Raw genomic sequence first — 16,909 nt, forward strand, 5'->3', positions numbered from 1 at the left:
GTCTGTGAATCTTTTTCTAGAGCAGCAGTCTAAAAGAAATATCAAGTGGGCCACAAATGTGAGCCTCAAATGTAATTTTAAATTTCCTAGTAGCCTCATTTAAAAAATGTTTTAAAGAGATTAAATTTATTTTAATGTATTTTATTTAACCCAATGTGACCAAAATAGCATCCCTTCAACATATAATCACTATCAAATACTATTAATGAGGGAGCTTACATTCTTTTCTTTGTACTAAGTTTTCAAAATCCAATGTACATTTTACACTTACATCATATCTTAACTTGGACTAGCCACATTTGAATGCTCAATGGTCATACATGTCTAATGACTACCATATTGGACAGCACAGGTTTAGAGGGTGTTATGGATTGAATGTGTCCCTCCAAAATATGTGTCAACTTGGCTAGGCCATGATTCCCAGTATTGTGTGATTGTCCACCATTTTGTCATCTGATGTGATTTTCCTATGTGTTGTAAATCCTACCTCTATGATGATAATGAGGCAGGATTAAAGGTAGTTATGTTAATGAGGCAGGACTCAATCTACAAAATCAGGTTGTATCTTGAGTTAATCTCTTTTAAGATATAAAAGAGAGAAGTGAGCAGAGAGACAGAGGGACCTCACACCACCAAGAAAGTAGTGCCAGGAGCAGAGCACATCCTTTGGATACAGGGTCTCTGCGTTGAGACGCTCCTAGGCCAAGGGAAGACTGATGACAAGGACCTTCCTCCAGAGCCAACAGAGAGAAAACCTTCCCCTGGAGCTATCACCCTGAATTTGGACTTCTAGCCTCCTAGACTGTGAAAGAATAAATTTCTGTTTTTTAAGGCCATCCACTTGTGGTATTTCTGTTATAGCAGCACTAGATAACTAAGACAGAGGGCTTGAACTTTTCTTATGTGAAGATAAACGTATAACCTTCCTTCGAAGTGAGAATCCGCTTAAAGTAGAAAAGCTGTTCATTAAAATGTTAGGTTCAACATGTTGAAGGAGATATAAGAGAAGAGTGATCAACAAAGAAAGGGATAGGACTTTTGATGGGAATTGCCAAATGGAAAGATACAAAAGGAGGCTGTGTCATGTATAAATGGGAAGGTTGGACAGAAACGATGTATGCCACCTCCAGACCTAGTCCGTAAAATATTCCCGCATAAACCTCCACTCTCCCTCTTCCCTTATCTGCAGACACATGCAGAGTATCCAGTTAAAAACTTGTGGCCCCAGGAATAATGGAGCCACTAGATCAGGGGTTATTTGAGTTGGAGGTTAATAAAAGTAAAGTGGACAGTTTTCAGGAGCTCCAAAAGTTAAATGCAGGAAAATTACATCTTTACTTTTATTAACTTCAACTCAAATTCAGCATTTCCTTCAATCATGAATGTAGGCAACAAATTACGGTAGAATTTAGCAGTACCAGCAACTTTGTCATCAATGGAGATCACAGATATTTTCATATCACATTTCATTGCTGCAGTATCTAAGAATTGCACTTCTTCAAAATTACAGTAGCTATTAGACCTATCACTAGACCTTGTCACTTAGTGCATTAGTAAAGAAGCACATATATTATTATATCACAGATTTTTTAAAAAATATTTTGATAACTGAATTTCAGTAAAATTGGTTTCTTTTATGATCCTGTGTATTTTTCTTTTTTTTTTCATTTTAAAATGTTATTCTGAGAAGGGGTCCATAGATTTCACCAGATTGCCAACGGGGTCCACGGTACAATGCATTAGAAGGAATGAGCCTAGATTTCTAAATGACCTCTCCCCTCCCTATCTACCACCTGTCTGTCAATTTGTCACACTGTGGTGGTTTTCATGTTGCTATGATGCTAGAAGCTATGCCACAGGTATTCAAATCTCACAAGGGTCACCCATGACAGACAGGATTCAGCGGAGCTTCCAGACTAAAACAGGTTAGGAAGAAAGGCTTGGTAATCTACTTCCAAATGAAAACCCTATGAATCACAACAGATTGCTCAATATAATGCTGGAAGATGAGCCCCCTAGATCGAAAGACACTCAAAATACACAGTGGCCACAACAGTGGAATTGAGCATACCAACAATCGTGAAGATAGTACAGGACTGGGCAACATTTCATTCTGTTGTACATGGGGTCACTATGAGTCAGAGCCAACTCGACAGCAACTAACTACAACAACCAACCCTTCCCTATTCTCCACCAAATCATATTGGATTGTGTAATGAGTGAGATATAAATGAAGCCACTGAGATTTGAGTGGTGTTTTTTTCATTCTAATGTACAACTGAAACCTCGCTTCAAACCACTGCCAATTGATCACCACTGTGGCCAGACTCCACATGCTGAAAAGAAGTGCACTGACATTGGTGTGGTGGTAAACTAGGTCTCTAAAACAACACCAACAAAAAACCAAGCTCCCACCATAGCTGAGTTCAAGCTACAAACATGATGTCACAGAACTCTGAGTTCGCAAGGGATGTGCAAAATCAGCTCTTTTCTGCCAGCCAGGTGGCAAGTGGTTAAGAGATTGCCTGCTAACCAAAAGGTCAGCAGTTCAAATCCACCAGCAGCTCCTTGGAAACCCTATGGGGCAGTTCTACTCTGGCCTATAGGGTCGGGTTTGGTTTTCTGTTTAGCGTGAGCTGGCTCTTGGCACATCACTGGGAATGAGCTCCCCACCATGACAGTGCCTAGAAAGGTGTCTTGATACTGCCCTTCCCTGGTTTAAGAGGAAAGGTATGTGTAGAATCTACAGAATAATTATTTAAAGGCTTCGTTTAAACCATTGTTTGACTTTTTCATAATGAATAAAGCAGAATACCTTAGAAGCAGTAATTTGTAAATTCAACAAGCTGTTGAAAAGAATCTAATTAGTACTAATTACTAGAATGTCCCAATACACTATAATATCATTGCTTCTGTAGAGGCATTGTGTTTAAACACTCTGAAACATTAATTAGTCTACAGAACAAATGTGTGAGATAGGTATTATTCGGCAGTGTGTAAAAGCCAATTATTTACTCTGGAAAGGCCTGCTGCAGTTACTGACAGTAAAAACAAATTGATTAGCATAATGGTAGGATTGGTAAATCTGAGAATTACATTACCTTCATTTCTGACTCCTTTTACCTCACTGGGTATTACTGCTGTCCCCATTTTACATATAAGAAACCAAAGGCAGCCAGATGACAGATCCAAAATCTAGAGAATCCAGCTTCAGAATCAGCAAGCACTCAGCAGACTATCATGCCTGTTTTTCAAATTTAAGAGCTCTATTTATTCACCAAGAGAAGCCCTGGTGGTGCACTGGTTAAAGTGTTCAGATGCTAAATGAAAGGTTGGCAGTTCAAACACATCAGCCGCTCAGCAGGGGAAAGATGTGGCAGTCTGCTTCCATAAAGATTTACAGCCTTGGAAACCCTATGGAGCAGTTCTACTCTGTCCTTTAAGGTCACTATGAATCAGAATTAACTCGATGGCAGTGGCTTTGGTTTGTTTTTGTTTTTTTGTTTGTTTTGTTTTTATTAGCCTTTTATGCCTTGTTTCCAAAATAGAAATATTTTCTTTTATAATAAAGATATCATTTTATTGAAAATTTACTTAAAGTGACCTACTATGCCTGCTTTCCTTATTTGTTAAGTTCCATATTATTTTTTGCTAACATTCAGATGAATTTTAATTTCTATTTTTAGTTATTTATAATCTACCATCTCATTCACTAAAAACCTTCACTTCAAAAACAGCCAAATCAAAAAGGATACTAAAGATGGTTGCTCAACATGATTAACATGCACATGTAAAAATTGCTGAATTGTCAAATGTTTTATAATGCCTGTATATTTTACCACAATTAACAAAAAAAGAAAAAAAAATAGCCAAATTATTTAGAATTAAGACATGACACCAAAGGTTTAATTTCAACTTATACCAGGAAGTAAATCCCAACTCATGGTCAGCTCATTTAAGGTGGCTAGAATACCTCTCTTCAGTCACTGTTCGAATCCTATCAAGCTGATACTACACCCTTCTGTTAAAAAAAAAAAATAAAAGCTATGTAGACAAGACTTGGAATTTCTGGAAGAATATTTGATATCCTGTTATCTTTTCTCTGAGACATTTACTTGTCTCAGGCACATAGACAAATACATAGTAGGCCTTCAATAAATGTCAGCTTTTACTGTTGTCATTATTATTATCTTTTATCAAACCAAGAGTTATCACTTTTAATTAAGAGCTGACATCTCAGTTGATATGCACAGGTCTTAGTCATACTCTAAAATTCTTACTTACTTTAAGTATAAACAGTACATTTTAATTAATGTTACTCATTTAATACTTTGATCTAGCCAAACCGTTTTAAATATTTACACTCCAGATATTACACGTTTGCCATTGTTGTTAATAAAATTTATCTTTATTCTAACTCTAAGCCTGTGTGTTTGGTTTAGGCAATTATTCAGGCATATCTATCAAACTCATTCAGCATGACTTACATAGGAAATAATTTTTTAAATAAACACGTTCAGTTCAAATTTGGAGAAAACTCTCAATTCTTTTGAGCTAATCATGGAAATTGCTACTTGCTTTGTGTGAGCCCCAGAGGTAAAAGGCACACGACCACTACTAATGATGTCCTTTTGAAAGAGCATCCACCATTGCCCTTAATTTCTGAATTAACCCTACTCACCTGTCCTGGCCCCTGACCAGCCCCATCTCAACTGCTCCTCGTGCATATACAACTCTCTGCAGGCAGCTCTGTTCCTCTTCCACATCTATTGAGAATTTTGGTAAGTCAGTATAGCTACAGTCTCCCCAGATGATCCAACAGGCTTCAAAAGCAGTCATATTGCTCTTTCCTAAAGACTGGAAACTAGAATTCTTTTTTATATCTTCCATTTCTCTCCTCTACTTTAGCATATGTTGTTGTTGTCATTTGCCATCCTATAGCGACCCCATATACAACAGAACAAAACACTGCCCAGTCTTGCACCATCTTCACGATCTGTGGCATGTTTGAGTCTTGCTGGACAATATTCTGATGTGATCCATAAGATTTTCATTGGCAAACTTTCAGAAGTTGATCGACATTTAACTTTCTTAGTCTGCCTTAGTCTCGAAGTTCCCCTGAAACCTGTCCGCTATGCGTGAGACCCTACTAGTATTTGAAATACTGGTGGCATAGCTTCCAGCATCATAGCAACACGCAAGCCACCACAGTACAATAAACTGACAGACTTTACCATGTACAGCATATTTATAATAACTGTTTTAACATCCTTGTTTGCTGATTTCATCATCTCTGTAATTCTTGGGTCTGTTTCTATTGATTGATTTTTTTTTCTCCTAGTTATGGATCATATTTCCCTGCTTCTTCATTTGCCTGGTAATTTTTGATTGGATGTCAGATATTGTGAATTTTATATTGTTGAATGTGTATTCTGTTGTATTTCTGTAAAGAATGTTGGACTTTGCTCTGGTACGTAGTTAAGTTACTTGGGATCAGTTTGATCCTCTTGAGGTTTGCTTTTAAATTTATTAGAGTGGGTCCAGAGCAGCCTTTAGACTAGGGCTAATTTCTGCTCACTACTACTGAGGACTCTACCCAGTTAATGTCCTGTGTATTACAAGGTCTCTCTACTCTGGATGATGGGAATGTAAACTGTTCCCAGCTCTGTGTGAGCTCCAGGAACTGTCTGGTCTACTCCTTTCAGGTGGTTCTTTCCCTGTCTCACAGAGTTTCACCCATGCAGATGCAGATCAGTATGCAGTTAAGCATTCAAGGGGACTGATCTGCAGAGTCCCTGGGTGGTGCAAACGGTTAACACGCTCGGCTGCTAACCAAAAGGTTAGCACTTTGAGTCCACCCAGAGGCGCCTCAGAAGAAAGGCCAGCAATCTATTTCTGAAAAATCAGCCATTGAAAACCCTATGGAGCACCGTTCTACTCTGACACACATGTGGTCACCATGAGTTGGAATCAACTCGACGGCAATGGGCCAATGGCTCTGCAGATCTCCAGATTTCTTTGGGCAGCCCCTTCCTCTCCACTAATCTGGCCTGCAAATTCTAGGTGCCTTGGCCTCCCCAAATTCCCATCTTTGTCTCCTCAAATCAGTGAGACAGGTGAGCTTTGTTTGGACTCTCCTTGCCTATCCCTTTCTTCTCCGGCATCCAGGGTATTGAAGATTTCTCATTTTCCCTATACCTGCTCCACCAGTGCCCATGGTTAGATACTTTTGTACCCCCATAAGTTGTCTGGAGCCTATTAACCTGCTTTATTTCTTCTCAGATCTCCTTTTGCCAAAGGCTGGTCCCTCTCCGTATTTTCCTTTATAAGGCTGAAGTTTCTGGAATTATATCAGGTATACATTTTAGACTAATCCAGGGATTAGTGGTGTGATAGTCCATCGCAGTGATGACCCACAATGAACCACACTTTATGGTATTCACTCCTCTGTGTAGTCCCTCCATTGAATCTGGGCTAGCCCTGGAACTTGCTTTAGCCAATAGAACGTGGTAGAGTAAGGCTATGCCATTCCAGGCCCGAGCTATAAGAAGCCCTGGAAGGTTCTGCTTTTGCAATTTTGAAAACCATACTAAGAAGTCCAGCTAACCTACTGGACAGACCACCTGGACAGGAGAAAGTCTTCCCAGCTGAGTCCAGCCACCAGCCAACAGGCCACAAGAATGCAGCCACAGGAATGACTACCAGCAAAAATGAGAAGTAGAACTTCCCAGCTGAACCTGGCTTAAATAGCACAATTGTGAGCAAACAGTTGTTCTAAGAGCCACTATCTCTTGGAAAGGGAGCCCTGGTGGTGCAGGGGTTAAGCACTTGGCCACTAACCGAAAGGTCGGTAGTTCGAACCCACCAGCTGCTCTATGAGAGAAAGATGTGGCAGTCCGCTTACTTAAAGATTACAGCCTTGGAAACCCTATGGGGCACTTCTACTCTGTCCTATAGGGCTGATATGCCAATGGGATCTTTTGGAGTAGTTTGTTAGGCAGCAATAGATAACTGGCAAGTAACCACCACTTTAATGGTTATTTTTGGAGAGACAAAGGGGTGTAGGATTGGGATGGGACACATGGAAACTTCTGGACTAGCAGGTGAAGTTTTATTTGTTGACCTGGGTGATGGTTACAAGGATATCTGCCTTATAATGATTCACTAATCTGTGCATTTATTTTGTGTGGTTTTCTGAACCTATTTTATTTTTAAACAGACGTTTTTTAGAAAAAAATTTAAAAAAATCTGCATGGGTTGGCATAGAGACATTTACTCTTCTTCCAAAATTTCTTCAGACTATGAATTTTTTTCTTAATCCCTTCGGGGCTCCCAGTAAAACTATTAATTTATTCTAATCCTATAGATTCATTCCAAATAACATCAAGCATAGAAATATAAACTTCTTTGGGTCTGATACTTTGCAATTTGCAAAACTGTATTAATTGCTTTCATATTTCTAAACCTTTTATTCTCTCTTCTAAGTGAGAAAATAACATGTGTACCAAAAAAAGGGCACTTTTAAAAGCTGGCTTGCATTTTCTCATTGGCAGCAACTTGTTAGTCTCTTTTTAAAATGAATTTTCCAGTTTCAAAGGGAAGATCTGTATTACATTTTGGATTTGTTCAGTTGTGTGTGTTCTTTTTAGTTTGGAACTTAGAATTTTAGCCTACATACCCTACATTTTACCGAAGCGTTTTAAACAGACTCTAACAGATGTACTATACTCCTTTATTAGTTTGTTTGTCCTTTCCATTATTCTTTTCTCTTCACTTTTGACTTTATTTCCCATTTCGCAATGCAAGTTGTTGTATGTGCCATGTTTCTTGGCTTGACAAAGCTTTACCGACAAAAAAATTAAAATTTCTGTGTAGGAGATTAAAAGTCACTGTCATAATTCACACTGTATATTTTGTGAAACACTCACAGTACATGTATTTTAATTAAAATTAGAAACTGCTAGCTTCTAGGGCTTACGCTTTGGACACTGTGTTCCCACATGCCACTCCTCCAGAGGTAGGCTGCCTTTAAGAAGCTACTAGTTGTGTTCATGCCCTTGATATGGCAGTAGACTTCAACCTTAAGCATGGCCAAATTGGCAGATTAAACAGGGAACAATCCCCTTCTCAAAAAAAAGAAAATGTTAAATGAGTACATAGCATGATGAAATCTTATGCCATTCTGCTCCATTATTCACAAAACTTTTATTACAGCGTATTGTTATAATTGTTCTATTTTATTATTAGCTATTATTGGTAATCTCTTACTATGCCTAATTTATAAATTAAACTTTCTCATAGGTATGTACGTATAGGACAAATCATAGTATACATAGGGTTTGGAACTATCTGCATTTTCAGGCATGCATGGGGGGGTGTCTTGGAACGATCCTCTGTGGATAAGGGGGACTACTTACTAAATTTTTTAAAGCTACAATAAACTCATAAAATATGGCACACACACACAAAGAAAAAAAATCAGAAACTACTGTTACAAGTTGGGCTCCTGCTACTGCACTTTCTACCTATGAACCCAGCTCAGGCCTTCCCAAGACTTACAATAGAGTAAAACTATCATCAATTCAGTAGTCCGCAACAAAAATAAAATAATAAAAGAATAAACATCACTACTGACATGACAACACAGGAGTTTTTGTTACTAAAGCACCCTTGCTAGTGTGGTCCTCTGACAGTCAATGTCCACAGAAACAGAAGTGTTTCATCCACACCAGGTCTTAATTCAACATCTGTCTCTAGGAGGCTCATCAAGCCCTGAATCAGGACTCACAGAAATGAAGGTCATCATTTCTTCCACAAGTCCAGGAGGAAATGTTCATCTGTCTCAGTCTAGTGTCTTTATTTCTTTTTTACTGAGTCTAAGAAACTCTCAATTCACAAAATCCTTTATGCCTTTGAAAATTAGATTAGGCGTTCTAAAAGAAGTCCTCATCTCTAAAATCTTGGTTTCCATGCACAAAGACTGAAGTTAGTACAAAATTATTATTGACGTTAGAAATTCCCGAGACCCCGGAGAAGTAAAGCATTACTGAAGAAGAACAAAGTGGGAGGCCTCACACTAGCTGATCTTAGAACCTATTCTACTGCCACAATAGTTAAAACAGCCTAGTGCTGGTACAACAACAGATACATAGACCAATGAAACAGAATTGAGAATCCAGATGTAAATTCATCCACCTATGAGCCCCTGATATTTGACAAAGGCCCAAAATGTGTTAAATGGGGAAGACAGTCTCTTTTAACAAATGGTGCTGGCATAACTGGATATCCATCTGCAAAAAAACGAAACAAGACCCATACCTCACACCATGTAGAAATTCCCAATCTGCAGTAGCTTTCCTAATTCAAAAGTCCTGCTAACTCCATTGGGAGTTTGAGAAGCTTGAGGGCATTTTTTAGTCAAAATACAACGTGATCATTATACATCTGAGCATTACATATTTATACTGAACGCTCTCCTCCTCTTCTCCTCACCCCTGCTACTCCCACATGGGGAGCTGCAATTCCTCACTTCTTAGGTGAGTCCATTCATTTTTTAATTAGTAATCAAGACAAATACTCATGGTATAATTTTTATCCACTTCTTACTTTCTGTGGATTAATTTTTCTTAAAGTGAACTCAATAAAGGAGCCCTTAGTTTTTTGGTTAGGATGCTTGTAGCTGCAAGTAAAAGAAGATAATCATGTTGGTTAGGATAATGTTTGTCTGTAAATGACAGTAATGTCACAGAAAACACTGGTTTACATAAAGTAGATTATTTCTCTCTTATTGGTCCAGAGGTAAGTTGTCCAGGGCAGGTATGGGGACTCTACTACATGAAGTCCTCAGGAATCTAAGCTCCTTTGTCCAGTTATTCTGCTTTGCATGAACTCCTTCTCATGGTTCAAGATGGCTGCTCCAGCCATGCTCACATTCCAGCTAGCAGTGTGGAGTTTAGGACAAAGAATGCACACCCTTTTTAAGGTCATTTTCTGGAAGTAGCCTAGAACACTTCTGCCTACATCCCATTGGCCAGAACTCAGTCACATGACCCCATTTAGTCACAAAGGTGGCTGAAAAAAGTCTTTATCCTTGAGTAGTCCATTGGCCAGCTAAAACTCGGGGGTTCTATTACTAAAGACAACAGAGGATAACGGATATCAGGGGGCAACCACAGTCTCTACCACCCAAACTCAAAGGGGATTTAGTACGTCATATAACAAAACATACACAAGCAGGGCAGGCAGGCTATCAGCAAGGTTGGCCAGGGCCCCAGCCTCTCTTCTCTGAGACTGCCTCAGCTTTTCAGTCCTGCAAGTGTTGGCTTTGTCTTCAGGCTAGCTCCTCTCCTGCTCACCAAGATAAAAACAACAATCCCAGGCATCCCATACAAATGCAGCAAAGTCCAAAAGAAGAAGAGAGGAGGAACATCTCTTCCCTTTGTCTCCTTTTTTTAAAAGGAGAAAAGCTTCCTAGAAGCAGTCAACAAATCTGCCCTCAAGCCAGACTGCATTGCAATTACATGCCCAGTACAAACCCTGGCAAGGGGAAATGCACTGCCTTAATAGGCATGGACCAATCAGTACCTACCTCCCAGGGGCCATAAATGGGGCTAGCCTCTCTGATATATAGGGCTACCTGGAGGAGGCTCAATACATGAACAAAACTGGAGTTCTGTTATGAAAAAGGAACAGGGAAAGGATGTGGCGTTTGTATCCAACAGCGCCTGCCATACTCCACATCCTAACTTTTCCATTACAGTTACACTGCCACTACTAGCCTAATAAATTGAATTCTAATCCTATACCGTCATAATTATCCAGATAAATCACCAGTTCTTATACCTATCTCCACTAACAAATTATAACTTAAAAATAAACAAATATGTAGGCTAGTACCACACATCTGCAAAAGACTGCAAACATGTACCACTCTCCCCATTCTCCATTCGCATTGCCCATGGAAACACTGTCATTTCCATATGTGTAAACACTCTAGACATGTGGTCAGCATAAATTCCATATACAGCCACCTAAGTTAACCCCTAAGGGGCCCTGGTGACACAGTGGTTAAGCACTTGGCTTAACCAAAAGGTCAGCGTTCAGACCCATCAGCCGCTTCGAAGGGGAAAGATGTGGCTGTTTGCTTCCATAAAGACTGCAACCTTGGAAACCCCATGAAGCAATTCTGCTCTGTGCTATAGGGTCACTATGAGTTGGAATCAACTTGACAGCAATGGGTTTTTCGGGTTAAGTTGGTCCCTATGTTATGAATATGAAAAAACGCCTCTGAGAGATACCTGTTGCTTTTAAGCAGAAACTCATTTCCTACTTTACAACCATCAGATCACTGATGAGCATTTCAGAGGAAGCCACTGGGCCCTTACAGGTTAAGTGACTATGCAAGAGTAAGTTCAGGAAAAGAACAGAGTTTCCTAACAACTATTTGCAGCTACCAGGCCTAGGGGTACACTGACATTAATGATTGTCCATCCCACAATTCTCAGCTTCAGCATTGACCCTCCACAGGACTTTTTATATATGGGAGAGTTCTCTGGCTTACTTTCTTTTTGAGTCATTAAAAATCCATTGGTGATTTTTTTAAAGGAAAGAAAATTACTGTTTAAAAAGGAAAGTACATTGTCTTTTTTGAAGCTATATTTCTATTTCAGGTATACCAAAAGTTTATAAAGAAAAAAAAACCCACCTTGCATAAAAAGAGAAAAGTGCCCTTAATTGACCACTGATGCCAAGATTATATGAGCTTTCTTACTCACTAGGAGCCCTGGTAGTGCAGTGGTTAAGAGCTCAGCTGCTAACCAAAATGTCGGCAGTTTGAATTCACCAGCTGCTCCTTGGAAACCCTTTGGAAATTACTACCATACTCTGTGGCAGTTCTACTCTGTCCTATAGGGTTGCTATGAGTCAGAATGGACTCGACGGCAACGGGTTTGGTTTTGGGTTTAGTCTTCCTCGCTAAAGGAAGGCTCTTTCAGGCCAGTGCTCTTAAGCATCACAGAGGCTAACAGGTGACACTGTCCACGTGAGAGAAGCTGGCCTTAGTATTATTTATTAACAGTAAACTTTTGTTAAGAGAAGTTACTGAAAGACCTCTAGAAACAATCCTAAAAATGTATTTGTATTCTGTTGTAAGGAACATGAGTATGGTAGTAATTTTCAAAACTAGCATCTTATAAATGAAGTAACTCCTTAACACTTCTGATATTCCTCTACCTAGTGATTTGCTAAAGCCTAAGAAATACTGTATTTTCAAAGCATCCATGTGATGTAGATCACTATTAACATAAAGTTTTTAGGCACACAAACCAAACGGCAGCTGTTCAATGATTTGTCTAAAAGTAAATACTGATTGGGAGTCATTAGCATACTGGAAGTACAGTTGCTTCCAATACATACAAAATAAAGTTAACAAAACTCACCCCCGATATACTGAACAGTTGAATACATTCTACATATATATTTAAAAAGTTTATTAAGCTTGAAAGAAAGTTATTATCCCAGCTACAGAAGTTTCCAAAGCTGTAATTCACTGGTAGCTGCATTATGAGAAGCAGGTCATAAAACTGTACTTTAATGTCATAGTCATATTTTCAATTGTTCTGTTTACAATGAAATCAAAGCTTGAGAATATTTATAGGGTAAAGGATGGGCCAAGTGGTGAAGACAGGGTTATGGTTTTATTCAGGGATCTGGGGCTTCAAAATCATCAGCAAAGAACAGCCCTGTGACCTTAATTGGCTCATGCACTAACAATTCACAACACTACGCATTTTTCCAATGCTCCTTTCTCTTTTGGCAAGACCGATATTCTCACATGAGGCAATGTCTCATTTTCTCTGGAGGTATTCTAACTTTAACTCTTTTCTTTCTTCCCTCACTACACCTACCTTGAAAATGGCCTCCCAAATATAGAATAAAGAGGTAAAATCGAACAAGACTAGGGGATATAATGACTGTCACACAATCTGCTATAGTTTTATTCATTAAATGAGTTTATGTTAATGGGGAAGGAACAACTCAGAAAATGAGGGTGAGAATGGTTGCACAACTTAAAGTAATCAATGTCGCTGAATTGGTGTATGTTTTGCTATGCATATTCTCAACAACAACAAAACAAAATTTAAAAAAAAAAACTTTCATTGCAAATCCTTCACGTGCATTACCTCAAACTTTTCTATGTGTAATAATTTAATTCAGAATAAAGAAGGTGATACATTTTCTTAAATGAGTATAGCGCTTCCATCAGTAGCAACAACTGTCATTACCAGGAAATCTTCAAGTACATTAATCCGTCACATTTCTGGACTTTAAATGATAACTGTAGATGACCATGCCTCAACTTTGAGTATGTCTAAGCTTCCAGTGAAACAAAGTCTTATAAAATAAATGCCATACGCATAATTTTGCCAACAGGTGAGTGCAAGCCCCTTCTCACTATGTTCTGTTAAGTTGTTCTTTCGTGAAAGAACATTATTCCTGGTGAAAACAACAAGCATACAGACAATTTTTAAGACTGAGACAGGCTTATTTTAGTTCTTTTACTAGTATAAATAAGTCAGCCATCTTTTCCCCCTCTTATTAAACAACAGCAAGGGCTAACCTTGATGGTGTTTTACCTCCTCCCCCCACCCCCCCATGGGTTGATGATGATCTTCTACCTCCAAAAGCACCAGAGTAGAAGTCTGGAAAATCAATTACATTCCTCTTCAAGTGCCCCAATTTTACATACTTTTTAAATGTTGATATCCTTATTTAAAATGGTTTTAAATGTTGTGGTGCCTGAAAATGAATCTGGAAAAGAACACCAAGTATATCCTTTCCTCTTACAAGCTTAAATCTTCTATAATGGATAGGCTCAAGGGCCAGAAAGAGGAATCAGAAAGAGCTTAGCATTCCTTTAAAGAATCAGGCTAAAACCTAGAGTTTTATACCTAGTTAGAAGGTATTTCTGAAGCTAGAAAACCATTAAACTCACAAGATAACACCCCTTCCAAAAACAACATTAATATCAAGATAATCTGGTTATTTAAAATTTACTTCCTGGGGACAACTTCCTCAGCAGAAGACAGTACTTGTAGGTAAGGTGTGGGGGTCGTGGGGGAAAGGAGGAGGCCAAGACCAGGAGATAAGCAGTCATGGTTTCCTGCAGTTTGCATTCGTTTTCTGTTTTCTTCTGCCTCACTGAGTCACTCCATCTATGAAGGTCTCCCAAAATGAGTTTCTCCCGTCTATAACTTTAGCAACTATTACAAAATATGCTAATGTTCCTCTTTTGCTTTCCCGCTCTAGGGGAAGGGAAGGAAACTGTACAACCTGGGAACATGACATTGTCCCTTCTGCCTCTGATGAAATCCCACAAGTGATATTATGAAGTTCAAAGTGAAGCTGTGGCTGACACCGCGTTTAACAAAACCAGGCCAATATCACATCGAGGGGAATTCTGCTTTTAGGCCGGGAATACCCAGGGAAATCTCTAGCGAGGAGGGATATCCCCGCCGTTCTCATCGCCGCAAGCTCATAACAGATCGGAACTAAGCTCAGAGTCAGGTACCAGAGGGTAAGATGTTTCTGGCCCGGGGCAGAAAAGACACCCAGGCGGGTGAAGCAGAGTAGACGAAGTTGTCCCCCACCCTGCATCCCGCACCTGCCTCTCCCAACTCCTGCGGCGCTTCCCAAACCATCCTCCTCCCACACATTCTGGGCTCCAGCGCAGGCCCCCACCCAAGCCGACTGCGCCGGCGAGCTGCACTCCTACTCATATAAACCAGGCTCCAGGAAACGGGTGCGCTTCTGAGCTCCCTCGCGCCAAGCAGGTAAAGAGCTGGCGTGGAGAACTGGGGACGCGCTCGGGGCACCCTCGCGGGCCCTCCGCTCGCCGACAGCCCCTTGGGATGACAGTGCTGGGTGGTTTGCCTAGCCCACGGGCCCGAGCAGTTTCCCAGCCCCTACGTGCCGCGCTCCCGGGAAGCCCCTGGGCGGGCGTACCTCGGATGTAGGCGCACTTGCTCTCGTCCAGCTGGCTGGAGGCCGAGCCGCCCATGGCGCGGGTGCTGGCGTGTGCTGAGCGCGGCGCTGTCCGGCCCGCACCCCCGGGCGGGACTGACAGCTCCCGTCGGCCGCCGGCTGCTAGCTCCTGGATGCTGATACGACGGAGGACTGGGCTCTGCAGTCAGAGGGCAAACTTCCTCCGAGAGGCGCCGCCTTCTAGGGCGCCTCCTGCAGGTCCGCGCACTCTGAGACTCTGTGGGCTGGCCCGCCGCTGTCTTCCCGCCCTCTCCTCACTGGTGAACTCCAAGGGGATGTCTAGTCAAGAAGGACGTTCTCCTTCTCTTGGCCAAGTTTTGCTTCGTGTTTTCACCCATTTAGGGCGACCGAGAAACACTTTGGGAGAAGTGGACCATTTCCCGAGTGATTGTAAACCTCTGTGAGCTGGGACTTTCCCGACCCACATGCCGCGAAGTCCTGTGAGTTTAAGTTCCCTTTACATTTGGGAGCACCAGTTCCTCTCAAGTGTGGTCCGTGGACCAGCATCCCCTGCAAAACTGTTAGAAATTCAAAATCTCCTCCCTCCTCACCCCTCATCAGAGGCTCTGGGATGGGACCCAGGAATCTGTTTTCCCAAGCCCTCCAGGTAATTCTGAAGCCCACTGAAATTTGAGAACCAGTGATAAACTGTACTTTTCTGCAGCCCAGAAGCTGGACAAGAAGGGACTGCGACAGTGAAGAAAAAAAGAGAAATCGACGTGGAGGCGTAAAAACTAAGGCCTGGGTCCTACAATATGCTCCCAGTCCTGAAACTTTGTAAGTTCTTGATCAGTCTGTCCTTACACCTTTACGTTCAGTTCCTTTCCTTAACCAGCTGGAAATAGTTCATTAGAAAGGATATTTGTTCTTTTCCCACAACCATTATTTAGCTTGGCAGCCTCTCGGGAACAAGAACCAGCTTGGGCACAGGATTCACTACTAATGTTATTCTATTCTTAGTAGTCAGTTTTTCAGTGGCTCCTGTTGACTTAACCACAAGGTCAAATGTTTGTACACATAAAAACAAGGCCTCAGTAAGACTTTGAAGGCTTTCCCTGCCCACACCCCCAAAGTTGATTAACTAGCACTTTAACACAAATATTCTCACACCTCACACCCAATTTCTCACATCCCACATTCCAGATCATCAATAAATCCTGTCAACTCTACTTTCAGTTTATGTCCAATATCCAAATAATTCTCATTCCCTCCACTGCCATCACTCCCACTATTTCTCACCTGGGTCATTGCAGTAGCCTCCTAACTGGCTACCCTCCTTATGAGTAAAAAGCAAAGTCTTTTTTTTTTTTTTTTTTTTATTGTTGTGGTTTAAATGAAGTTTACATTTTAAGTTAGCCTCCCATACAAAAATTTATACATACATTGTTATGTAACCCTAATTGCTCTCCCCATACTGCAACAGCACATTCCTTTCCACCCCTGATTCCCCATGTCCATTCAACCAGCTCCTAACCCTCTCTGCCTTCCCATCTCATCTCCGGACAGAAGCTGCCCGTTTAGTCCCTCCTATCTACTTGAGCTAAGAGGCACACTCCTCACGAGTATCACTTTATGTCCCACAGTCCAGTCCAATCCCTGTCTGAAGAGTTGGCCTCAGATACTGTTTTAGTTCTGGGCTGACAGAGAATCCAGGGGCCATGCTTTTCCTCCAGTCTCAGTCAGACCATTAAGTCTGGTCTTCTTACTAGAATGTGAGTTCTTCACCCCACCTTTCTCCTGCTCCATCAGGGACTCTCCGTTGTATTCTGTCAGGGTGGTCATTGGTGGTAGCTGGGGACCATCTAGTTCTTCTTGTCTCAGGTTGATGAAGTCTCTGGTTTATGTGGCCTTTCTGTCTCTTGGGCTA

At 40.9% G+C, this 16,909-nt stretch overlaps 1 protein-coding gene across 2 annotated transcripts in view; it reads right to left on the minus strand.

Annotated features, from left to right (window-relative positions):
- The window catches only part of NIBAN1 (niban apoptosis regulator 1), a 150,930-nt gene extending 135,754 nt beyond the window's left edge, over positions 1–15,176 (minus strand). The window contains exon 1 of one of the 2 annotated variants that reach the window (XM_004372957.2): positions 15,004–15,176. In XM_004372957.2, coding sequence (XP_004373014.1) covers positions 15,004–15,058 — 55 coding nt within the window. In that variant the 5' untranslated portion in view covers positions 15,059–15,176. Of the gene's footprint in view, positions 1–4,681; positions 5,178–15,003 lie in introns of those variants that run through there. The other variant, XM_023728122.1, reaches the window with a different exon arrangement.
- Positions 15,177–16,909: the final 1,733 nt, after the last annotated feature.

Source organism: Trichechus manatus, unplaced genomic scaffold (assembly GCF_000243295.1).
Source record: "Trichechus manatus latirostris isolate Lorelei unplaced genomic scaffold, TriManLat1.0 scaffold00021, whole genome shotgun sequence".
Taxonomy (NCBI): domain Eukaryota; kingdom Metazoa; phylum Chordata; class Mammalia; order Sirenia; family Trichechidae; genus Trichechus; species Trichechus manatus.